Source organism: Pongo abelii, chromosome 21 (assembly GCF_028885655.2).
Source record: "Pongo abelii isolate AG06213 chromosome 21, NHGRI_mPonAbe1-v2.0_pri, whole genome shotgun sequence".
Classification (NCBI taxonomy): domain Eukaryota; kingdom Metazoa; phylum Chordata; class Mammalia; order Primates; family Hominidae; genus Pongo; species Pongo abelii.
This window is the reverse complement of record NC_072006.2, coordinates 41,268,200-41,292,940: the sequence shown is the minus strand read 5'-3', so window position 1 is coordinate 41,292,940 and position 24,741 is coordinate 41,268,200. Positions and strand designations below refer to the sequence as shown.

The 24,741-nt window shown below is 45.5% G+C and overlaps 1 protein-coding gene across 5 annotated transcripts in view; it reads left to right on the top strand.

The window, feature by feature from the left end:
* The window catches only part of MROH8 (maestro heat like repeat family member 8), a 77,213-nt gene that overhangs the window by 50,263 nt on the left and 2,209 nt on the right, over window positions 1-24,741 (top strand). For 2 of the 5 annotated variants that reach the window (XM_024239109.2, XM_054542248.1), the window contains 10 exons: window positions 685-820; window positions 4,058-4,248; window positions 6,811-6,948; window positions 7,229-7,343; window positions 8,016-8,156; window positions 12,505-12,669; window positions 13,711-13,866; window positions 15,421-15,543; window positions 17,519-17,618; window positions 19,208-19,273. In XM_024239109.2, coding sequence (XP_024094877.2) covers window positions 685-820; window positions 4,058-4,248; window positions 6,811-6,948; window positions 7,229-7,343; window positions 8,016-8,156; window positions 12,505-12,669; window positions 13,711-13,866; window positions 15,421-15,543; window positions 17,519-17,618; window positions 19,208-19,273 — 1,331 coding nt within the window. Of the gene's footprint in view, window positions 1-684; window positions 833-4,057; window positions 4,249-6,810; window positions 6,949-7,228; window positions 7,344-8,015; window positions 8,157-12,504; window positions 12,670-13,710; window positions 13,867-15,420; window positions 15,544-17,518; window positions 17,619-19,207; window positions 19,274-24,741 lie in introns of those variants that run through there. The other 3 variants (XM_054542249.1, XM_054542250.2, XM_009233562.3) reach the window with 3 other exon arrangements.

Sequence of the window (24,741 nt, the reverse complement as noted above, 5' to 3'; positions counted from 1 at the left end):
CTAGATGACGGGTTGAGAGGTGCAACAAACCACCATGGCACATGGATACCTATGTAACAAGCCTGCACATTCTGCACATGTATCCCGGAACTTAAAGTAAAATTTTAAAAATCGGCTGGGTGCAGTGGCTCACGCCTGTAATCCCAGCACTTTGTGAGGCCAGGGCGGGCAGATCACTTGAGGTCAGGAGTTTGAGACCAGCCTGGCCAACATGGTGACACCCCGGCTCTACTAAAAATACAAAAATTAGCCGGGCGTGATGGCGGGCACCTGTAATCCCAGCTACTCGGGAGACTGAAGCAAGGGAATTGATTGAACCCAGGAGACAGAGGTTGCAATGAGCCAAGATCGTGCCACTGACTCCAGCCTGAGTGACAGAGCAAGACACCATGTCAGAATAATAATAATAATAATAAAATTAAAAAAATAAATAAAAGAAAATATGGCGCAATAGGAATCCTACTCTGCTTGTTGACAAATAAATGGATACAACCACTTATTTATTTTATTTTTTTTTTGAGACGAGATCTCACAAGAAGGAAAAAAAAAACCCGGGGAGTTACTGTTATGAAATCAAAGTCAGTCTTTTGACACCCTGAAGAACTGAGTAGAGAGGAGAACCTCTTGTAGATTGCATTGGAATCAGCCATTCTCCTGAACCCTCTTGCTCTTTGGGATTTCCAGGCACCTGGCTGAGGTGTGGAGAATGCTGGCGGTGGAGCTTCCCAGCACAACCTGGATTCTGTGGAGGCTCCTGAGGAAGCTGCAGAAATGCCATAATGAGCCCGCACAGGAGAAGATGGCATATGTGGCTGTGGCTGTAAGCCCTTGAGCTCTGCCCCTCTAATGTCAGCCCCTCCCAGGATGACTGACCCCACACCCCATTGGAGAGTGTTCCTTTTGGTCCCTCTCAAAGCCTGCATCTGTCATCCATTTATAAGTCTACAGTGTTTCTGCCAAGGGATTGACGTGGAGGGAGCTGGGGAGAGTGAAGGAGTCAGAATGCTTTAATACAAACTCATCCAACCTGCCTTTTTTTGTTTTTGTTGTTCTGTTCTGTCTTGTTTTAGGCTTTTAGCAGCCTGAAGCCATGGTGTTTAGTTTCTGTCTCTAGTGATAAGCGGAAAAGAGGGATGAGGAAGGGGCTTTATTGGCCCAACCAGAAACAGAAATCAAGAACCCATGACTGTCTTCTGTCCCTTGGAAACATCCCTGGTTTAATATGTTTAAAACATTCCTTCCCTCATCCTCTAAAAAATATGTATCATCATAGTTAAAGAGAAATGCAAACTTGTGGGAAAAAAACCTCAAATATCGTAGAACTGTAGAAAACAAAGTGCAGACTAGATGCGGTGGCTCACGCCTGTAATCCCAGCACTTTGGGAGGCCAAGGCGGGTAGATCACCTGAAGTCAGGAGTTCAAGACCAGCCTGGCCAATATGGTGAAACCCCGTCTCTACTAAAATACAAAAATTAGCCAGGTGTAGTGGCGCCCACCTGTAATCCCAGCTACTCAAGAGGCTGAGGCAGGAGACTTGCTTGAACCCAGGAGGCAGGGGTTGCAGTGAGCCGAGATCACGCTGCTGCACTCCAGCCTGGGCAACAGAGTGAGACTCTATCTCAAAAAAAAAAAAAAAAAAAAAGGCCAAGCACGGTAGCTCTCACCTGTAATTCCAGCACTTTGGGAGGCCGAGGCAGGCCAATCACTTGAGGTCAGGAGTTCAAGACCAGCCTGGCCAATATGGTGAAACCCCATCTCTACTAAAATACAAAAATTAGCCAGGTGTAGTGGCGCCCACCTGTAATCCCAGCTACTCAAGAGGCTGAGGCAGGAGACTTGCTTGAACCCGGGAGGCAGAGGTTGCAGTGAGCCGAGATCATGCTACTGCACTCCAGCCTGGGCAACAGAGTGAGACTCCATCTCAGAAAAAAAAAAAAAAAAAAAAAGGCCAGGCACGGTGGCTCTCGCCTGTAATTCCAGCACTTTGGGAGGCCGAGGCAGGCCAATCACTTGAGGTCAGGAGTTTGAGACCAGCCTAGCCAACATGATGCAACCCCGTCTCTACTTAAAATACAAAAATTAGCCAGGCATGGTGGCGGCCGCCTGTAATCCCAGCTACTCAGGAGGCTAAGGCAGGAGAATTACTTAAACCAGGGAGGCAGAGGTTGCAGTGAGCCGAGATCACGCCACTGCACTCCAGCCTGGGTGACAGAGCAAGACTCTGTCTCAAAAAAAAAAAAGAAAGTGCAGATCTCCCTAAGCAGAGGTTGGCCAACTTTCTATAAAAGACCAGATGGTAAATATATAGTCTCTGTCACATATTCTTTGGATTTTTTTTAAACAATGTTTGGATTTTGGATTTTTTTTAAACAATCCTTTTATTTAAGAATGTAAAAACCATTCTTAGCTCATGTCTGTAACAATCTCCCTAAAAATGAATTTTCCAGAAGTCTTTATACATATATAAACTTTTGGTGTATCTATTTGGTGTACTTTTTTCATTTTTTCCTTTTAAATACTTTATTTTTTAGAGCAGTTTTAAGTTCACAGAAAAATTGAACAGAAAGTACAGCGTTCCCATAAACCTGCCTCCACACACACACAGCCTGCCCTACTATCAACATTTACTTTTTACTTTATTTTCTCCCCTGCCAGTTTATGGTTCAGCTTTCTGTGGTCTAAATTATTGTGATTTTTCTTTTTGAGACAGAGTCTCACTCTATTGCCCAGGCTGGACTGCAGTGGCATGATCTCAGCTCACTGCAACCTCTTCCTCCTGGGCTGAAGCGATCCTCCCACATCAGCCTCCTGAGTAGCTGGGAATACAGGAGAGTGCCACCATGCCTGGCTAATTTTTGTATTTTTTAGTAGAGACGGGGATTCCCCATGTTGCCCAGTCTGGTCTCGAACTCCTGGGCTCAAACAATCCTCCCGCCTTAGCCTCCCAAAATGCTGAGATTACAGACGTGAGCCACCACACCCAGCCTTGTATATGTTTTTAATTGGCCGTTTATATTTCTTTTATGACTTGTTTGTTCATGTCCTGTACACTAGTCCTTCTCAGATTTAATATGCACACAAACCACAATCACTTGGGGATATTATTAAAATGCAGGTTCTCGGCTGGGCGCAGTGGCTCACGCCTGTAATCCCAGCACTTTGGGAGGCCAAGGCGGGTGGATCACAAGGTCAGGAGATCGAGACCATCTTGGCTAACACGGTGAAACCCGATCTCTACTAAAAATACGAAAAATTAGCTGGGCGTGGTGGCGGGCACCTGTAGTCCCAGCTACTCAGAGGCTGAGGCGGTAGAATGGCGTGAACCCAGGAGGCGGAGCTTCCAGTGAGCAGAGATTTCGCCACTGCACTCCAGCCTGGGTGACAGGGCGAGACTCTGTCTCAAAAACAAAAAAATAAAAAATAATAATAAAATGCAGGTTCTGATATGGAAGGTCTGGGATGGGGCTTGAAATTCTCCCTGTTTAACCAGCTCCCAGGTGATGACAATGCCACTGGTGTGTGGCCTACCCTTCGAGTACTTTTTTTACTGCTACGTAAGAGCATTTTATATAGTAAGAACAATATATTGATACAAATACTTCTCCAGGTTGTTGTCATCTAACTCTTTTTTTTGAGATGGAGTCTCGCTCTGTCACTCAAGCTGGAGTGCAATGGCACGATCTTGGCTCACTGCAACCTCCACCTCTCAGGTTCAAGCGATTCTCCTGCCTCTGCCTTCCAAGTAGCTGGGATTACAGGCGTGAGCCACCACACCTGGCTAATTTTTTTGTATTTTTAGTAGGGATGGGGTTTCACTCTGTTGACCAAGCTGGTCTCAAACTCCTGACCTAAGGTGATCCACCCGCCTTGGCCTCCCAAAGTGCTGGGATTGCAGACATGAGCCACTGCACCTGGCCTGTTGTCATCTAACTTTATGATAAATGTTGCCCTGGCTTTATATTTGTATGTAGTCAAATATGTTAATAGTTTCCTTCATGACTTCCGTATTTCAAAATGGCAGGTGCTTAGTTCCTCTCTGTGTCTTTTCCACCACAGGCAACAGATGCCCTTTATGAGGTGTTTTTGGGAAACAGGCTTCGAGCAGCTACGTTCCGACTCTTTCCTCAGCTTCTCATGACACTGCTTATCCAGATTCATCACAGCATCGGCCTCACCATGTCTGATGTCGACATCCCAAGTGGCCTGTACACAGAACAGGAAGTGCCTTCAGAGGTCACCCCTTTGTGGTACTGCCCATCATTATTTCATTGACATTAAGTAACACGTACTAAGCACTGGGCACTGTGGTGAACACAGGGATAGCCAAGATGTAGTCCCAACTGGAGGGGAGCTTACAACCTTCAACCTTCATGAGCCATCAAGATGAAATGCCCAGGAATCATTCTGAGCTTTCATTGGTTATCTTTGGTTTTATTAGTAACAAGGTAAATTTGGCTATCTGGATTATATCTGGGTTAGCCAAATGTGATATCGTGTTAGCCCTTTCCTAATAAATCAAGTAGAGACGGAAACCAAACAGCCTAAACCTACCTCCAAAACTGTACTGATCCACCATGCAGTGATTTCTGCTTTCTGTTTTATTGCATGGAGGGATATTTTTAAGTCCCATTAGAGTCTCAGTAGAAATTTCTTAGTGTTGTTGGTCGGGCACGGTGGCTCATGCCTGTAGTCCCAGCACTTTGGGAGGCCGAGGCAGGTGGATCACCTAAGGTCAAGAGTTTGAGACCAGCCTAGCCAACATGGTGAAACCCTGTCTCTACTAAAAATACAAAAATTAGCTGGGCGTAGTGGCACTTGCCTATAATTCCAGCTACTCAGGAGGCTGAGTCACGAGAATCACTTGAACCCGGGAGGCAGAGATTGCAGTGAGCCGAGATCCTGCGGTTGCACTCCAGCCTGGGCAACAGAGCGAGACTCTGTCTCAAAAAGTAATAATAATAATAAAGACGTTTCTTAGTGTTGCTATGGTACATGGATTTCTTTCAGAGAAAGTACTATAATGTGACATATTTAAGAACACCAGACTAAGTCAGTAGACCTGAGTTCTAGTGCAGTTCTCATTCATCCATTCAACTAGTTCTATACCCTGGGCAAATCTATTGTTCTGTGCCTCAGTTTCCTTATCTATAAATGAAAAGGTCAGGCAAGGTGATCTCAAAGGACCGTTCCAGCTTTATTTATTATTTTGTTTTGTTTTTTGAGACAGGGTCTCCATCTGTCACCCAGGCTGGAGTGCAGTGGCATGATCATGGCTCACTGCAGCCTCAACATCCTGGGCTCACGTGATCCTCCCACCTCAGCCTCCTGCGTAGCTGAACCACAGTTGCCTGCCACCATGCCCAGCTAATTATTTTTATTTTTTGTAGAGAGGGGGTCTCACTGTGTTGCTCAGGCTCCTTCCAGCTTTAAGATTCTCTGATGCTAGGTCCAGGATAACAGTTCAGTAAGTAGCTTTTAAAGGCAGTGGAGGGCCAGGCACAATGGCTCATTCCTGTAATTCCAGCACTTTGGGAGGCCAAGGCAGGAGGATCATTTGAAGCTAGGAGTTGAAGAACAGCCTAGGCAACAGGGCAAGATCCTGTCTCTACAAAAAATTTTTAGGCTGGGTGCAGTGGCCCACATGTGTAATGCCAACACTTTCGGAGGCCGAGGCAGGAGGACTACTTGAGCTCAGGAGTTCAAGACCAGCCTGGGCAAAATGGTGAAACCCTGTCTCTGTAAAAATTAGCCAGGTGTGTTGGCACGCACTTGTGGTCCCAACTACTCAGGAGGCTGAGGTGGGAAGATTGCTTGAGCCTAGGAGATTGAGACTGCAGTGAGCAGAAATCGCGCCACCGCGCTCCAGCCTAGGAGACAGAGCCAGACCCTATCTCAAAAAAAAATTTTTTTTTCTTAAATTATCAGAGCCTGATGGCACATGCCTGTAATCCCAGCTGCTCTGGATGCTGAGGCAGGAGGATCACTTGAGCCCAGGAGCTCAAGGCTGCAGTAAGCCATGATGGCACCCTTGCCCTCCAGCTTGGGTGACAGAACAAGACCCTGTCTCAATAAATAAATAAATAATAAAAGCAGTGGAGATAAATCATGTGGGGTAAACTGTATCTCAGTAAGGCTTTAAAAAAAGCAGTGTGTGTCTGTTTAGCATCCCAGATCATTTCTTTTATCATAGATTTCCTTCTAAACTCCTGGGGAAATGAGACCTAGTTAGATTTCTTTATGCTGAGATCTTGTGTAAAGGGCCTTACAAGTTATTAGAGCATTAAGACTCTTCTGGTCTCACTACTGCACTTGACTAGTCTTGAAAGTAGGCCGGGCATGGTAGTTCACGCCTGTAATTCCAACACTTTGGGAGGCTGAGACAGGCATATCATCTGAGGTCAGGAGTTTGAGACCAGCCTGACCAACATGGTGAAACCCAGTCTCTACTAAAAATAGAAAAATTAGCCAGGTGTGGTGGCATGCCCCTGTAATCCCAGCTACTCAGGAAGCTGAGGCAGGAGAATCGCTTGAACCAGGGAGGCGGAGGTTGCAGCGAGCCAAGATCTCACCACTGCACTCTGGCCTGGGCGACAGAGCAAGCCTCCATCTCAAAAAAAAAAAAAAAAAAAAAAAAGGGAAGAAGAAAGTAAAAGAAAAAAGAGAAGAGTCTTTTGGGCAATCTGGAAAGGAGAGAATTACAGTCCAGCAGTTGTCAATGCATGACCCTCCTCAGTGAGAATAGGGTGATTGTGTGCTGGTAAGTTGGAGGGACCTGTTCAAATCACCCACACTGTTTTCGTTTGATTTAGCTTTGCCATGCAGGCTACAAAGACTCTCCTTCTCAGAACATGCTGCTTGCAGGAATTCAACATCATGGAAAAGAATAAAGGATGGGCTCTCCTGGGAGGGAAAGATCACCATCTTCAGGGAGTATTTCTCCTTGCCAAGTAAGGCTTCCTTGTCATGCATACACCCACTTGTTCTAAATCGGCATTGTTTTGGGTATTTATTTCCCTTCTAGTTATCACAGCAACTAAGGTTGAATAACCTCCTTATAAGAGAGTGGGCAAATATCCATAATGCTAGGCAAATTTTTCAGAGGTCCTGGCCCTACCATATACTATCCTGTAGCTGGGCAAGAACTTCTAGAGGGTCCCCAGCCCTGAGACAATGCCCCCTGGATGGGAGCATTCCTGAGAGTCATTCTGTTGGTGTTGTGTTTTACAGCGCATTGCTGGAAAGAAATCGGCTCCTTGCACAGAAGGTCATGTACTTATTAGTCCCTCTTCTTAACCGAGGGAATGATAAACATAAACTCACATCTGCAGGCTTTTTTGTGGAGGTAAGACTCATTCTTTAGAAGCTGGATTCAGGAAGCCTATGAAGCAGCAATCCCTGCCTTCCTAGGCTACATCAAGTTAGTGGCATGTTGGGATCTGTTTCAAGAGTGAGATAGAAATAATTTTCAGATTCAAGGCCGGGCGCAGTGGCTCACACCTGTAATCCCAGCACTTTGGGAGGTTGAAGCGGGCGGATCACCTGAGTTCAGGAGTTCAAAACTAGCCTGGCCAACATGGTGAAACCCCGTCTCTACTAAAAATACAAAATAATTAGCTGGGCATGGTGGCGGGCGCCTGTAATCTCAGCTACTCGAGATGAGGCATGATAATCGCTTGAACCCGGGAGGCAGAGGTTGCAGTGAGCCAAGATCGCACCACTGCACTCCAGCCTGGGCAACAGAGTGAGACTCCATCTCAAAAAAACAAAACAAAACAAAACAAACACACAAAAAAGAAAGAATTTTCAGATTCAAGCCTCTCGAAAATCTTCTTTCCACACATGCATAATTCAGTATTCCTTGTGTACCTATAGGGTAAATAAACATCATCCTGTATGTTCTGTATTACAGCGATTTAAAAGGAAAATATGTACTTTAGCATTGGTGGGAAGGTAGTTCCCCACATGAAAAAGGGCTTAAAGGTCATTTTTTTGGCTGATCTCTGGGTTCTTTCAGCTTCTCCGGAGTCCAGTGGCCAAGAGACTGCCCAGCATATACTCTGTTGCCCGCTTTAAAGACTGGCTACAAGATGGAAATCATCTCTTTAGAATTCTCGGCCTGAGGGGACTGTACAATCTTGTTGGACACCAGGAGATGGTAGGAGGGGCCCCCAGACCATGGATTCTTTTCTTTTCTTTTCTTTTCTTTTCTTTTCTTTCTCTTTCTTTCTTTCTTTCTCTTCCTTCCTTTCTTTCCCTTCTTTCTTTCCTTTTGCTTTCTTTCCTTCCTTTCTTCCTTTCCTTCTCTTTCTTTTCTTTCTTTTCTCTCCTTCCTTCCTTCTTTCTTTCTTTTCTTCTTTTTTTTTTCTTTTTAAGATAGGGTCTTGCTTTGTTACCCAGGCTGGAGTTCAGTGACACCATCACTGTGCGCTGCAGCTTCAACCTCCTGGGCTTGAGTGATCCCACCTCAGCCTCCTGAGTAGCAGGGACCACAGGCGCATGCCACTGTGCCCAGCTGATTTTTAAAATTTTTGTAGAGACAGAGTCTCACTGTGTTGCCAGGGCTGCTCTCGAACTCCTGGGCTCAGGTGATCTGTCCACCTCGGCCTCCCAAAATACTGGGATTACAGGTGTGAGCCACAGCGCCTGGCCCAGACCACTGATTCCTAAGACACAAATTAATCACCCCAAAACGATACCTAAGAAACTGAAAACAGCTGAGGACAATTGGGTAGCCTGGGGACAGGAGTAGGTGGGAGGGGGTCTTTTTTCCTGTACATCCTTTTGTATCATTTAAAGTTTTATGCCTAAGAAATAGGCAAGTACTGACTATTTAAAAATTAATGAAATTGGCCAGGCGTGATGGCTCACGCCTGTAATCACAGCACTTTGGGAGGCCGAGGCGAGTGGATCACGAGGTCAGGAGTTTGAGACCAGCTGGACCAACATGGTGAAACCCCGCCTCTACTAAAAATACAAAAATTAGCCGGGCATGATGGCACATGCCTGTAATCCCAGCTACTCAGTAGGCTGAGGCAGGAGAATTGCATGAACCCGGGAGGCAGAGGTTGCAGTGAGCCAAGATGGCACCACTGCACTCTAGCCTGGGCAACAGAGCAAGACTCCGTCTCGGGAAAATAAAAAATAAAAAAAAAAGTTAGGCTAGGCACGGTATCTCACGCTTATAATCCCAGCACTTTGGGAGCCGAGGCGGGTGAATCACCTGAGGTCGAGAGTTCGAGACCAGCCTAACCAACATGGAGAAACCCTGTCTCTACTAAAAATACAAAAAAAATAGCCAGGCGTGGTGGCACATGCCTGTAATCCCAGCTACTCAGGAGGCTGAGGCAGGAGAATCGTCTGAACCCGGGAAGCGGAGGTTGCAGTGAGCCAAGATCGCACTATTGCACTCCAACCTGGGCAACAAGAGCAAAACTCTGTCTCACAAAAAAAAAGAAAAAAAAGTTAATGGAATTAAATGAAATAAATAAAAAGTCCAAATTATATATATTCATAATAGTTGATAGCTGCAATTTGCAGGGGAGATATACTCATTATCACGACCTGGACAGCATTTAGGTATTGTTTTATGCCTTGTACCATATTGCCCCATGGAGTAGATTGAAAAGACCATTGATATGCTCCCAAGATGCTTGTCATCTAAAAAAAGATCACTGACATTCATGTTGGACGAAAGCTCATCTTCCATAGGCTTGGTGAGAAAACTAAGCCTAAGCCAGAAGACATGAGGAATTTCTGAAACTTCAGTTTTGTCACTGGAGTTCCATTCTTTTTTTTTTTTTTTTTTGAGACAGGGACTCTCTTTGTCACCCAGGCTAGAGTGCAGTGGCACAATCTCGGCTCACCGCAACCTCTGCCTCCTGACTTCAAGTGATTCTCCAAGTCTCCAAGTCCCAGCTTTCCAAATACCTGGGACTACAGGCATCTGCCACTACACCTGGCTAATTTTTGTATGTTTTAGTAGGGACAGTGTTTCACCACATTGGCCAGGCTGGTCTCAAACTCCTGACCTCAAGCGATCTGCCTGCCTCACCCTTCCAAAATGCTGGGATTGCAGGTGTGAGCCACCACAGGTGGCCTGGAGTTCTATTTTATTTATTTATTTATTTTTACTTTTTTTTTTTTTCTGAGACAGAGTCTTGCTCTGTCACCCAGGCTGAAGTGCAGTGGCACAATCTCAGCTCACTGCAAGCTCCGCCTCCCGGGTTCATGCCATTCCCCTGCCTAATTTTTTGTATTTTTAGTAGAGACGGGGTTTCATGTGTTAGCCAGGATGGTCTCGATCTCCTGACCTCATGATCCACCCGCCTCGGCCTCCCAAAGTGCTGGGATTACAGGTGTGAGCCACCACACCCAGCCTATTTTTACTTTTTAAATTGTTTTAGAGACAGGGTCTTGCTCTGTTGCCCAGGCTACAGAACAGTGGCATGATCATGGCTCACTGCAGCCTTGAACTCCTGGCCTTAAGCAGTCCTCTTACCTCAGCCTGCAGAGTAGCTGGGATTACAGGCGTGAGCCACTTCACCAAATATTTTATTTAAAAATATTTGGGGCCAGGCACAGTGGCTCGTGCCTGTAACCCCAGCACTTCAGGAGGCCAAGGCGAGCAGATCACATGAAGTCAGGAGTTTGAGACCAACCTGGCCAACGTAGTGAAACCCCATCTCTACTAAAAATGCAAAAATTAGCCATGGTGGCATGTGCTTGTAGTCCCAGCTACTTGGGAGGCTGAGGCAGGAGAATTGCTTAAACCCGTGAGGCAGAGGTTGTAGTGAGCTGAGATTGCGCCACTGCACTCCAGCCTGAATGACAGAGTGACATACTGTCTCAAAAAAAGAAAAAAAAGTGTTTCTGAAGCAAAAATGACAAATGTCAGTGTATGTTAATTCCGGTTGATTGGATACATTAATATTTATTGCTTTATTCTACTTACTTTTTCTTTTTTTTAAAACTGGCTTCCTAACTTGTGTTTATATTCTACTTACTTTTTCATGTGTATGTTTAAACTTTACAACCCTGAGACTGCTTCCTTTCAGCAGTTTCAGAAGAGCAGAATCCCCATTCAGAATGAGAACAACCCTTAAGTCCTCGGTCAAATTCTGCTTGAATTCCTGCCAGGGGATCCATTTTCACACTGCTATAAAGATACTCCCTGAGCCTGGGTAATTTATAAACAAAGGAGGTTTACTAGACTCACAATTCTGCATGGCTAGGGAGGCCTCAGGAAACTTACAATCATGGTGGAAGGCAAAGGGGAAGCAGGTACATCTTCACAATGGCAGAGCAGGAGAGAGACAGAAAGCAGGGGAAACTGCCACTTTTATTTTATTTTTTATTTTTTTTTTTTTTGAGATTGAGTCTCGCTGTGTCACCTAGGGTAGGGTGCAGTGGTGTGATCTCAGCTCACTGCAACCTCGGCCATCTGAGTTCAAGCTATAGCAATTCTCCTGCCTCAGCCTCCTGAGTAGCTGGGACTACAGGCAGGCACCATCACGCCAGGCTTTTTTTTTTTTTTTTTTCGAGACAGAGTTTTGCTCTTGTTACCCAGGCTGGAGTACAATGGTGCGATCTCGGCTCACTGCAACCTCCGCCTCCCTGGTTCAAGCGAGTCTCCTGCCTCAGCCTCCCAGGTAGCTGGGATTACAGGTATGTGCCACCATGCCTGGCTAATTTTTGTATTTTTAGTAGAGACAGGGTTTTGCCATGTTGGCCAGGGTGGGCTCGAACTCCTGACCGCAGGTGATCCGCCCACCTCGCCCTCCCAAAGTGCTGGAATTACAGGCGTGAGCCACTGTGCCCAGCCTAATTTTTGTATTTTTAGTAGAGGTGGGGTTTCGCCATATTGGCCAGGCTGATCTCGAACTCCTGACCTCGAGTGATTCACCTGCCTCAGCCTCCCAAAGTGCTGGGATTACAGGCATGAGCCACAACACCCAGCCAAAACTGCCATTTTGAAACCATCAGATCTCCTGAGAACTCCCTCACTATCATGAGAACAACATGGGGGAAACCACCCTCATGATCCAATCACTTCCCACCAAGTCTCTCCCTCTACAAGTGGGAATTACAGTTCGAGATGAGATTTAGGTGGGGACACAGAGCCAAACCATATCAGGATCTTTGAGCCTCTGTTTGGATATCTTGTGTGTTTGGGAGCTCACCATGACCTGAGCTACCTGTTCCACTTTCCCTTGTTAGCAGAGCTCTTCCTTACAGTGAGCCCAAGCCCATAGCCCTAGACCTTCCCTGCCTGGTCCCACTTTTGCCCTTGAGGCAACTCAAAGCAGCTCTGCCCCTCTTCTATGTATCAGACCTGCCAGTACTGAGAGAGGGCCATCATATCCCCTTCTTCTCCCTTCTGGATCTGCCAGCCCTATCAAAAATCAGTGAGCACTAGGTACTGAGTAAAGATGGGGAGCACTCCCTTTGGTACCAGGTGACATGCAATTTGGAGAAAAGGTGATGTGCTCCCTTTGGCCACGCAGAGAGAAGACATCAAGAGCCTGTTGCCAAACATTGTAGACAGCTTGCGTGAAACCGATGAGAAGATCGTTCTGTCAGCCATCCAGATACTCCTGCAACTTGTTAGAACAATGGATTTCACTACCCTGGCTGCCATGATGAGGACCCTGTTCTCCTTATTTGGTGATGTAAGACAATCAGAGAGGAAAGACTTTCCTAGGAGGAGGGTAATGGACACAACAGCAAACAGAAGTTGGTATAGTAATAAATACACTCTACTTGGTATAGGACTTTTACTTTCAGAGCATTTCAAACCTCGTCTCTTAAGACCCTTCTAGGTAACCTGTGATGTTGATAGGGCAGATGTTATTGTATTTCAGGTTTCACCAAAAAAAAAAAACAAAAAAACAAAAAAAAAACTGAACATAGAAACTTGCTAAGATACTACCCTGTTTTGTGATGGGGAAGGGGAAAACATTGTCTTTCCCTTCAAGAACTATCAGAACTGGGTCAAGATGGTGGATGCTACTTATGTCCCTGTCCCAAATCCCATATATTTCTCAAGAGGAAATGCATGGAGTACAATGACCAGCATCCTTGGAAGAGTAAAACATACCAAGGCTGGGATTTCGAATTTCAGCAAAGCAGCCTGTGTGAATGGTTCCTGCCTGTACCAGGCACGAGGTTTGCCGACTACAGGTGAGACTATGTGCATCTCTCACTTGTAGAGTAAGAAAACAAGTAGTGCCAAAGCAGCAAGTCTTACTGTGTCCATATATATAGAGAGAGGGGGAGGGAGACAGAGTCTTGCTCTGTCACCCAGGCTGGAGTGCAGTGGAGTGATCTTGGCCCACTGCAACCTCCACCTCCTGGGTTCAAGCGATTCTCCTGCCTCAGCCTCCTGAGTAGCTGGGACTACATGCATGCGCCACCACACCCGGCTAATTTTTGTATTTTTAGTGGAGATGGGGTTTCCCCATATTGGCCAGGCTGGTCTTGAACTCCTGACCTCAAGTGATCTGCCTGCCTCAGCCTCCCAAAGTGCTGAGATTACAGGCATGAGCCACTGCGCCTGGCCTGTGTCCACGTATATTTTATTTCTTACCCTCAGCTACATACAGCTAAATAGCCTCATTGTCAGGACTGGCTTTTCAACCCGTCCCAAGTTCTTACAAGCTAAGCATGCACACGTTCAGTGAATTGCTTCCCTTTGGCTACTCCCTTCCTAGGTGAGATCTGATGTTCATCGTTTCTCCGTGACTCTCTTTGGAGCCGCCATAAAGTCTGTAAAAAACCCAGATAAGAAGAGTATAGAGAACCAAGTCCTGGACAGCTTGGTCCCACTACTTCTGTATTCTCAGGATGAAAATGATGCAGTAGCTGAGGTAAGGCCTACTGTCGGCATCTCTCATCCCTCAAACTTCAAATCCAGAGCCAACTCTGCAAAGAAAAGAAGCATTCATATACTCATATAGATAGATAGATAGATAGATAGATAGATAGATAGATAGATAGATAGATAGAGAGACACACAGACAGACAGACACAGACAGACAGATAGATAGATATACATATATATTTTTGAGACAGGGTCTCTGTCGCCCAGGCTGGAGTGCAGTGATGCGATCTCAGCTCACTGCAACCTCCACCTCCTGGGTTCAAGCAGTTCTTCTGCCTCAGCCTCCCGAGTAGCTGGGATTACAGCTGCCCACTACCATGTCTGGCTAATTTTTGTGTTTTTAGTAGAGATGGGGTTTCGCCATGTTGGCCAGGCTGGTCTCGAACTCCTAACCTCAAGTGATCCACCTGCTCGGCCTCCCAAAGAGCTGGGATTACAGGCATGAGCCACCGTGCCTGGACTGACATTTCAATTTTTCATGATTACAGTGCTGCAATTATTTTACCTATTTCCTTGTGCACGCATATGAGAGTTTCTTGAGGGCATAAACCCTGAAGTGGAAATATCTAGGTATCTCTAACTTTTTATTAGATATTTATAAATCACTAAACATAGTGGCTGAAGTAATTTATATGCCCATCAGTAGCCAAAGGAATTCTTATGGCCCAAACATCTAGTGGAGCTGAGATAAAATACTGGCTTGGAGATTCATCAGAGGTGTTGCATGGTGTATGGGTGGCATTCTGAGAACAATGAACTAGAAAAGAGACTCACTTGCTAAATTTTGCTGAAGGATGTGGATCAGGAAGAGATCAGTCCTCTAGAGTTCCTTCTTTCCAACCCAGAGATGCCACAAGGACAGAAGTCAGGGGCTACACTTCCTTTGTAGAGGGACAGAAAAATGGCATAGGAACAGTAAGTGGAGGTGGGAGCGTCATCTCTAGGGCACAGGGTAATGGGAATTCCTGCCCAAACCTCTGGTCTAGGGATTACATCTGCAAGCTGTCACTTTTGCCCAACACCAGTGGTTTCTACATCCTCCCCAGAACCCTAGGGTTTTTGTGGATTCCACGTAAGGACTACTTGGAGAAGTTGGAGGAGGAGGGCAGGATTCTAGTTCCTTTCCGCTCTTCTGCTCTATCAGTTTTTCATATTGCACTTTAGTACTAGTTTTATTGAAGAAAGATTACCTCTGTTTAAAAATGAGGCTGGGCACGGTGGTTCACGCCTGCAATCCCAGCACTTTGGGAGGCCAGGGTGGGTGGATCACCCGAAGCCAGGAGTTCAAGACCAGCCCGGCCAACATGGCAAAACCCTGTCTCTACTAAAAATACAAAAATTAACTGGGCGTGGTGGTGGGCGCCTGTAATCCCAGCTACTCAGGAGGCTGAGGGAAGAGAATTGCTTGAACCCGGGAGGTGGAGGTCGCAGTGAGCCAAGATGGCACCGCTGTAGTCCAGCCTGAGCGACAGCGTGAGATTCCATCTCAAAAAAAATAAAAATGTTTGAAAATGCTGATCTATAATCATCTTTTTCACAGGAGAGCAGGCGAGTCCTAACTATATGTGCCCAGTTCCTGAAGTGGAAGCTGCCCCAAGAAGTGTACTCCAAAGATCCCTGGCACATCAAACCTACTGAAGCAGGAACAATCTGCAGATTCTTTGTATGTGAGCAATAATGGCTTTGTTAACTCTTTAACATACTGAGAGACCTATTTTCTTCTGACACACTATTTAATGACAGAACATGGCATACAAGAAACATTTCCCATTTCTTTTCACATCAGCAGTTGATATCTATGACCTGTTTTTTATTGTGGATTTATGTTTCTATAGTTCCCTCCCAGCTGAGTCACAAATTTAGTTTCGATTGCCACTCTTAGTCATGAAAAGACTGGTGGACTCTTAGGAGCCCTTCTAACATGGGTCAGAGGCTACAAGGTCAGGTTGATGCTGAAAAAGTCACTTATGGACTGAATTGAAATGGAGTTATATATTGCTTTTATAACTATCTTGAATCCTTTCCTTGACTAGAACGGATTGTTTTACTGTCCATCAGAGCATTTCCAGGGAGTCCCAAGCAAGGGCTGCCATGCTGTGTGGCCATGCAGCATGATGGCAGCATGCCACTGGTTCTGCCAGGACCCAGATGGTGTCATTTCTCTTCACAGACTCCACAGAGGCTACTGTGGTTGATCTCAGGGTCAAGCTTGAGCCTGGGCTGCCTCAGGAAGCCCATCCATGGTTTTCTAGAAGCTGACCCTAGAACCCCCTAGCAGACCATAGGACTGACTGTTCCCAGGAGTCTTCCATATGTATCACCTCTTTAGGACCCACAGAAGCTTTCTGTGATCAGCCTTGCAGTGCCCTTGTGTCGGGGTTTCCATTAGGGATTATCTGTCTGATCTGCACCCAAATCTATAGCTGATACACTGATGACAGTATTTACAGAAGGAAATTTGGTGCTGTCAACTACAAGTTGTCCATGTTAATTAAGCCATAAGTTCTATCAAAATAAATTCCTATTTTCCCCCTCCTATTTTTTTTTTTTTTTTTTTTTTGAGACAAAGTCTCAGTTGCCCAGGCCTCGGCCTCCCAAGTAGCTGGGATTACAGGCTCACACCACCATGTCTGGCTAAGTTTTGTATTTTTTAGCAGAGCTGGGGTTTTGCCATGTTGGTCAGGCTGGTCTGGAACTCCTGACCTCAGGTGATCCACTCAGCTCAACCTCCCAAAGTGTTGGGATTACAAGCATGAGCCACCACGCCCAGCCTCCCCGTCCTATTCTTGAGGTGCCTGTCCTTATAAAAGATCCACTGAGAGGTGCCTTCCTTCACCCAAAAGCCATAACAGACCATAGAGAACCCAAGGATTAAAACTTCCTGAGGGGGCTGGGCGTGGTGGCTCACACCTGTAATCCTAGCACTTTGGGAGGCCGAGGCGGGTGGATCACAAGGTCAGGAGTTCGAGACCAGCCTAGCCAATATGGTGAAACCCCGTCTCTACCAAAAACACAAAAAAAAATTAGCCGGGCTTGGGGGCAGGAACCTACAGTCCCAGCTACTTGGGAGGCTGAGGCAGGAGAATTGCTTGAACCCAGGAGGTGAGGGTTGTGGTAAGCCAAGACCGCACCACTGCTCTCCAGCCTGGGCGACAGAGCAAGGCTCCTTCTGAAAAAACAAAAACAAAAACAAACTTCCTGAGGGGAGCCTGCAAGCTAGCAAAGGAGATAAAACCTCGATGTAAAAAAGTGCGTGCCAGGAGAGGAGTACCTGCGAAATGCTCAGAGCAGGGTTAGGTCAGGCAGGCAAGCAGTCAGGGACAAGCTCATAGGGAGGCAGAACTCAAGGTGGAGCTTAAAGAACAAAGACTTAGATACAGAGAAGCCAAGATGGCTTTAGAAACATTACAGGCACAATATATAGCATGAGTGGGTGCAAGCAAGGGGCATTCACAGGATTTAGAATAACTTGGTCTAGGGGCTTGTTATTCTGGTATAATACTCATTCAGCAACTGTAGTTATTTCAAACACTGCTGTACTCTCTCTGATAGAGTCTCTGACCCCAGAAACTATGGTAAGGCTGATCAAAAGAGTGCTGTTGCTTCACTGCTTTACACTTACTTTTTTCCCCACTTAGGAAAAAAAGTGCAAGGGGAAAATTAACATCCTAGAACAAACACTGATGTACTCCAAGAACCCAAAACTTCCCATCAGAAGATCAGCAGTCTTGTTTGTAGGTACAAAGAAAGTCCTTTCATTCCTACAGTCACTTTTGTCCTGTACTTTCCCAAATTGTGTTGTCAAGCATCCCTTCTTTTTTTCTTTTTTGAGACGGAGTCTCGCTCTGTCACCCAGGCTGGAGTACAGTGGCGCCATCTCGGCTCACTGCAAGCTCCGCCTCCCGGGTTCATGCCATTTTCCTGCCTCAGCCTCCCGAGTAGCTGGGACTACAGGTGCTCGCCATCACACCCGGCTAAATTTTTTTGTATTTTTAGTAGAGACAGGGTTTCACCGTGTTAGCCAGGATGGTCTCGATCTCCTGACCTCGTGATCTGCCCGCCTCGGCCTCCCAAAGTGCTGGGATTACAGGCGTGAGCCATGGTGCCTGGCCCTCTGTCTTTTTTTTTTTTTTTTTTTGAAACCGAGTTTCACTCTTGCTGCCCAGGCTGGAGTGCAGTGGCACGATCTCGGCTCACTGCCGCCTCCACCTTCTGGGTTCAAGTGATTGTCCTGCCTCAGCCTCCTGAGTTGCTGGGATTACAGGCGCCTGCCACCACACCTGGCTAATTTTTCTTTCTTTCTTTTTTTTTTTTTTTTATTGAGAGAAGTCTCGCTCTTGTCCCCCAGGTTTGAATGCAATGGCTTGATCTCAGCTCACTGCAACCTCTGCCTCCCGGGTTCAGAATCTCCTGCCTCTGCCTACCAAGTAGCTGGGATTAAGTCGCCTGCCACCACGCCCTGCTAATTTTTGTATTTTTTGGTAGAGATGGGGTTTCACCATGTTGGCCAGGGTGGTCTTGAACTCCTGACCTCAGGTGATCCGCCCGCCTTGGCCTCCCAAAGTGCTGGGATTACAGGCATGAGCCACCGCGCCCGGCCTAATTTTTGTATTTTTAGTAATGATGGGGTTTCACCATGTCGGCCAGGCTAGTCTTGAACTCCTGACCTCAGATGATCCACCCGCCTCAGCCTCCAAAAGTGCTGGGATTACAAGCATAAGCCACCGCGCCCAGTCAGTATCCCCATTTTTATGTATGTATGGTGTGGGGGTTTTATGTGTGTGGACGGGGGTGGTGGTTTGAGACAAGGTCTCACTTTGTTGCCCAAGTTGAAGCACAGTGGCACCATCATGGCTTGCTGCAGCCTCAACATCCTGGGCTCAAGCGATCCTCCTACCTCCCTCTGCCTCTTGAGTAGCTGCGACTATAGGCATGTGCCACCATGCCCAGCTAATTTTTTTTTTTTTTTAAGAGACAAGGTCTTGCTACGTTGCCCAGGCTGGTCTTAAACTCCTGGGCTCAAGCAGTCTTACTGCCTCAGCCTCCCAAAGTGCTGGGATTACAGGCATTAGTCACCGTACCCGGCTGTGAGTCACTGCACCCGGCCAAGTATCCCCATTCTTTATGAAGATGACCTTGGAAAAAGGGGCTCTGTTACCTATAGGTAACTACCAGGCACCTGGAAGCCCAGTTTTTGGAATCTGCCTAATTATCAGAAGGCCGATTCTGCCAGCTGCTTAGATGTCTTAATGATAAAAAACTTTTAGATATTCATTTCCAAGAGCAAAAGCCAGATCACAGACTCACTGACTTTATCCTGCCTTTAGGCCTTTTATCGAAGTACGTGGATCACAATGAGCTCAGGAGGATGGGTACTGACTGGATAGAGGATGGTAAGTGATAACAGTCCTTGAATTTGGGGTGTACCCATATTTTGGAAGGTATCTGAGGCAGCCACTGTGGGAAGGCTTTATAGCAGAGCTGAGACCCTGAGCTCTAGAAAACCTGGTTTTTGTAGCAGGAATCCTGTTGGTGATTTCAGCTGAATGACAGTCCCATCCCAGTCCAGTTTCCCCTTTAGGAAAGGACATGACCCTATTTGTCTGGAAACTAGCTTTGATGAGTCTCGGAGACAGTTCCTGAGCCTTGTCTGTCAGCAAATAAGACATTACCTAGAAATACTATCTTAGTAAATTATGATGATTACTCACAAGTACCACAGAGATGACTGCAGTACTATTTTCTATAAGCCGTTGTCCTGTAACTTAGGTAGGACTTGGTAATAGAGATGTTTTATAGTCACATTTTTCTTTAATTTTTTTTTCGTTAATGTTTTTCTTTCAAATCTCCTATTCTGAGAAACAGGCATTCTTTTTTTTTTTTTTTCTTTCGAGATGGAGTCTTGCTCTGTCGCACAGTCTGGAGTGCAGTGGCCTGATATCGGGTCACTGCAACCTCCACCTCCCGGGTTCAAGTGATTCTCCTGCCTCAGCCTCCCGAGTATCTGGGATTACAGGCATGCACCACCACGCCCTGCTAATTTTTGTATTTTTAGTAGAGACAGGGTTTCACCATATTGGTCAGGCTGGTCTCGAACTCTTGGCCTCAGGTGATCCACCCACCTCGGCCTCCCAAAGTGCTGGGATTACAGGCATGAGCCACCATGCCCGGCCAAAATAGGCATTCTTTATTCCCACTAAGAAGTAGTCCTACCATTAGAAAATGCCATATGATGCTGTCTTACAGTCCAAAATTGTTACTTGCAGAATCTAATCAAAATCCTAGTAATTCATTACTTATAAAATAAAAACATAACTGGTGAAACAGCTAGGAGCTAAAGCTTATTTAAGAAAGATCATGCCACTTTTCTCTAAGGTCTCCCACTTCCTCACAGATATCAGAAGCAAAAGAAAGGAGGCTGGGTGCAATGGCTCACACCTGTAATTCCTGCACTTAGGGAGGCCGAGGTGGGAGGATTACTTGAGCCTGGGAATTCAAGACCAGCTTGGGCAACACAGTGAGAGACATCGTCTCTCCATATATATGTGTGTGTATATATATATATATATATATATATTTTTTTTTTTTTTTTTTTGAGATGGAGTCTTGCTCTGTCGCCCAGGCTGGAATGCAGTGGTGCGATCTCAGCTCACTGCAGCCTCCACCTCCTGGTTTCAAGCGATTCTCGTGCCTCGGTCTCCCAAGTAGCTGGGATTACAGGTGCCCGCCACCACGCCTGGCTAATTTTTGTATTTTTAGTAGAGATGGGTGTCACCATGCTGGCCAGGCTGTTCTCGAACTCCTTACCTCAGGTGATCTGCCCGCCTCAGCCTCCCAAAGTGCCAGGATTACAGGCATGAGCCACCGCACCTGGCCTCTATTAAAAAAAAAAAAAATTAGTCGGTATGGTGGTGTGCGCCTGTGGTTCCAGCTACTCAGGAGGCCAAGGTGGGAACATCGTTTGAGCCCAGGAGGTCAAGGCTTCAGTGAGCCGAGGTTGCACCACTGCACTCCAGCCTGGGTGACAGAGTAAGACTCCATCAAAAAAAAAAAAAGAAAAGAAAAGGAAGGAAGGAAAGAAGGAAAGAAGAAAAGAAAAGAAAGTAAGAAAGAAGCCATGTAGATTATTCCAAGGGATAGGATTCTACATGGCTGATTCTGTTCAAATAAAAGGGAATTATTTTCTAATCTAAATGGGGGACGAAACTTCCTTTTCCATTCAAAAGTTATCTATATGAAAGATCTAGAAAATATATATAATTATGTGCATATAGATTAGAATGAACCATATGTGACTGACATTTCATGTTCTGTGGAACATGGCCAGGTGCGGTGGCTCACGCCTGTAATCCCAGCACTTTGGGAGGCAGAGGCAGGTGGATCACCTTAGGTCAGAAGTTCAAGGCCAGCCTGGCTAACATGGTGAAATTCTGTCTCTACTAAAAATACAAAATTAGCCAGGTGTGATGGTGCATGCCTGTAGTCCCAGCTACTTGGGAGGCAGAAGCAGGAGAATCACATGAACCTGGGAGGCGGAGGTTGCAGTGAGCAGAGATGCGACAGGGCGAGCCTTCATCTCAAAAAGTAATAAATAAATAAATAAATAAATAAATATTCTGTGGAACATGTAGACAGACCTCAATGCAAGAAGTGAAAGAAACTACAAACTAGTGAAGTGTTACATTTTGGAAGCAAACAAGATGAATTTAAAGGCAAAACACTGCTTAATAAATATAAAGCTCCAAATTATGAAGAGTTCTTGAGTGTTTTTGAGACCTTGGAGAATTATACATTAAAAAGAGAACCTGGCCTGGCACAGTGGCTCATGTCTGTACTCCCAGCACTTTGGGAGGCTGAGAGGGTAGATCACCTGAGACCAGGAGTTCAAGACCAGCCTGGCTAACATGGCGAAACCCTGTATCTACTAAAAATACAAATCTTAGCTGGGCATATTGGCACGCACCTGTAATGCCAGCTACTCAGGAGGCTGAGACATGAGAATTGCTTGAACCCAGGAGGCAGAGGTTGCAGTGAGCCAAGAACGTGACACTACACTCCAGCCTGAGCAACAGAGCAAGACTCTGTCTCAAAAAAATAAATTAATTAATAAAATAAAATAAAAAAGAGAACCTTTTCTAAGTACGATACCAAAGGCATATCCATAAAATAAAAGAATGGTAGATTTGTCTACATAAAAATTTTAAAAACCAACCTTGAAAAAGAGAGAAATAGTTAAAAGTGAAATGCAAACAATAATATGAAGGGAAATATTTTCAACATGATAAAGGGTTAATACCCTTAAATCAAATTAGAAATCCTCAAAAGAAAAGTGGCAAACAATATGAATAAGCAGTTCATAGAATAATTACAAATGGCCAATAAATAGATGAAAGATATTTGATATTACTAGTAATCAGAGTTTTGCAAAATAAATCATGATGAGATGACAGTATGTGTTTTTCTGTCGACATGGCAAAGATTACCAATTAATAAACTTTGGGCTGGGCACAATGGCTTATGCCTGTAATCCCAGCAGTTTGGGAGGCCAAGGTGGGTGGATTACCTGAGGTCAGGAGTTTGAGACCAACCTGGCCAACATGGTGAAACCCCGTCTCTACTAAAAATACAAAAATTAGCCAGGTATGATTCAAGGAGAATTGCTTGAATGCAGGAGGCAGAGGTTGCAGTGAGCCGAGATTGTGCCACTGCACTCCAGCCTGGCTGGGTGACAGAGTGAGACTTCGTCTCAAAAAGAAAAAAAAAAAAGAAATTCTCCTGCCTCCGCCTCCTGAGTAGCTGGGATTACAGGCACCATGTCCAGCTATTTTTTGTATTTTTAGTAGAGGCGGGGTTTCACCGTGTTGGTCAAGCTGGTCTTGAACTCCTGACCTTGTGATCTGCCCGCCTCGGCCTCCCAAAGTCCTGGGATTACAGGCGTAAGCCACCGTGCCCAGCATGACTTATCAATTCTTATTTAGGTATTTAATCTATGAAAATAAGCAGAAATAGTTACAGGAATGTCCATTTATTGTTATTTAGAATAACAAAAGTGGGAAATAATCTAGATTGGAAACAATAGATAATTAAAGAAATTATAGCATATTCATATTGAGAATTATATACAGGTTGAGCATCCCTAATCAAAAAATCCAAAATCTGAAACGTTCTCCAACCCAAAACTTCTTGAGTGTTAACGTGACACCACAATGGGAAAGTTCCATACCTGACCTACCTCATAAGACAAAACACAATCAAGACAGTTGTGGTGGCTCACGCCTGTAATACTAGCACTTTGGGAGGCCAAGGCAGGCGGATCACCTGAGGTCAGGAATTCAAGACCAGCCTGGCCAACATGGTGAAGCCCTGTCTCTACTAAAAATACAAAAATTAGCCAGGCGTAGTGGCATGCACCTGTAATCCCAGCTACTCAGGGGCCTGAGGCAGGAGAATCGCTTGAACCCGGGAGACAGAGGTTGCAGTGAGCCAAGATCTGTCACTCTGGGTGACAGAATGAGACTATGTTTAAAACACGCGCACACACACACACACACACACACACACACACACACACACACACACACAGTCAAAACTTTGTTTCATGCACAAAACTATTTAAAATATTGTATAAAATTACCTTCAGGCTATATGTACAAGGTATATATGAAACATAAATGAATTTTGTGTTTAGACTTCAGTCCCATCCCCCAAATATCTCATTATGTATATGCAAGTCTTCCAAAATCCAAAACGGTCTAATTTCCAAAACACTTCTGCTCCCAAACATTTTGGATACGGGATCCTCAACCTGAATAGCCATGAAACATATTATAGAATAATTTTTATTTTATTTATTTATTTTGAAACAGGATCTCACTCTGTTGCCCAGGCTGGAATGCAGTGGCACGATCTCAGTTCATTGCAACCTCCACCTTCTAGGCTGAAGAGATCCTCCCACCTCAGTCTCCCAAGTAGCTGGGACTACAGGCATAAGCCACCACGCCTGGCTAATGTTTTATTTTTTGATATTTTGTAGGCATAGGGTTTTGCCATGTTGCCCAGGCTGGTTTTGAACTCCTAGGCTCAAGTGACCCACCTCCCTAGGCTTCCCAAAGTGCTGCAACTACAGGCATGAGCTACTGCGCCTGGCCTAGAATAATTTTTAAATGACTTAGATAAATGATGATGTGGTATCATTAAATAAAACCAGCATTTGCAATTCCTCGGTCATATGGTTCCATTTGGACAAAAAGTAAAAGCATATATATGTAAATATAAATGTATGGAAAAAAGACCAGAAAGATATATATTGAAAATAACAGGCTGGGCGCGGTGGCTCACGCCTGTAATCCCAGCACTTTGGGAGGCCGAGGCAGGCGGATCACGAGGTCAGGAGATCAAGACCATCCTGGCTAACACGGTGAAACCCCGTCTCTACTAAAAATACAAAAAATTAGCCGGGCGCAGTGGCGGGGGCCTGTAGTCTCAGCTACTCGGGAGGCTGAGGCAGGAGAATGGTGTGAACCCAGGAGGCGGAGCTTGCAGTGAGCCGAGATAGCGCCACTGCACTCCAGCCTGGGCGAAAGAGCGAGACTCCGTCTCAAAAAGAAAAAAAAAGAAAAGAAAATAACAGTAGTTATCACTAGATGGTAGGATTATGGGTGACTTTTCTTCTTGTGCTTACATGTAATGTCTAAATTTTCTGCACACTGAACATGTATTTCTTTTGCAATAAGAAAACATAAAAACTGCTAGGCACAGTGACTCACACCTGTAATCCCAGCACTTTGGGAGGCCAAGGTGGGTGGATCACTTGAGGTCAGGAGTTTGAGACCAGCCTGGCCAACATGGTGACACTCCATTT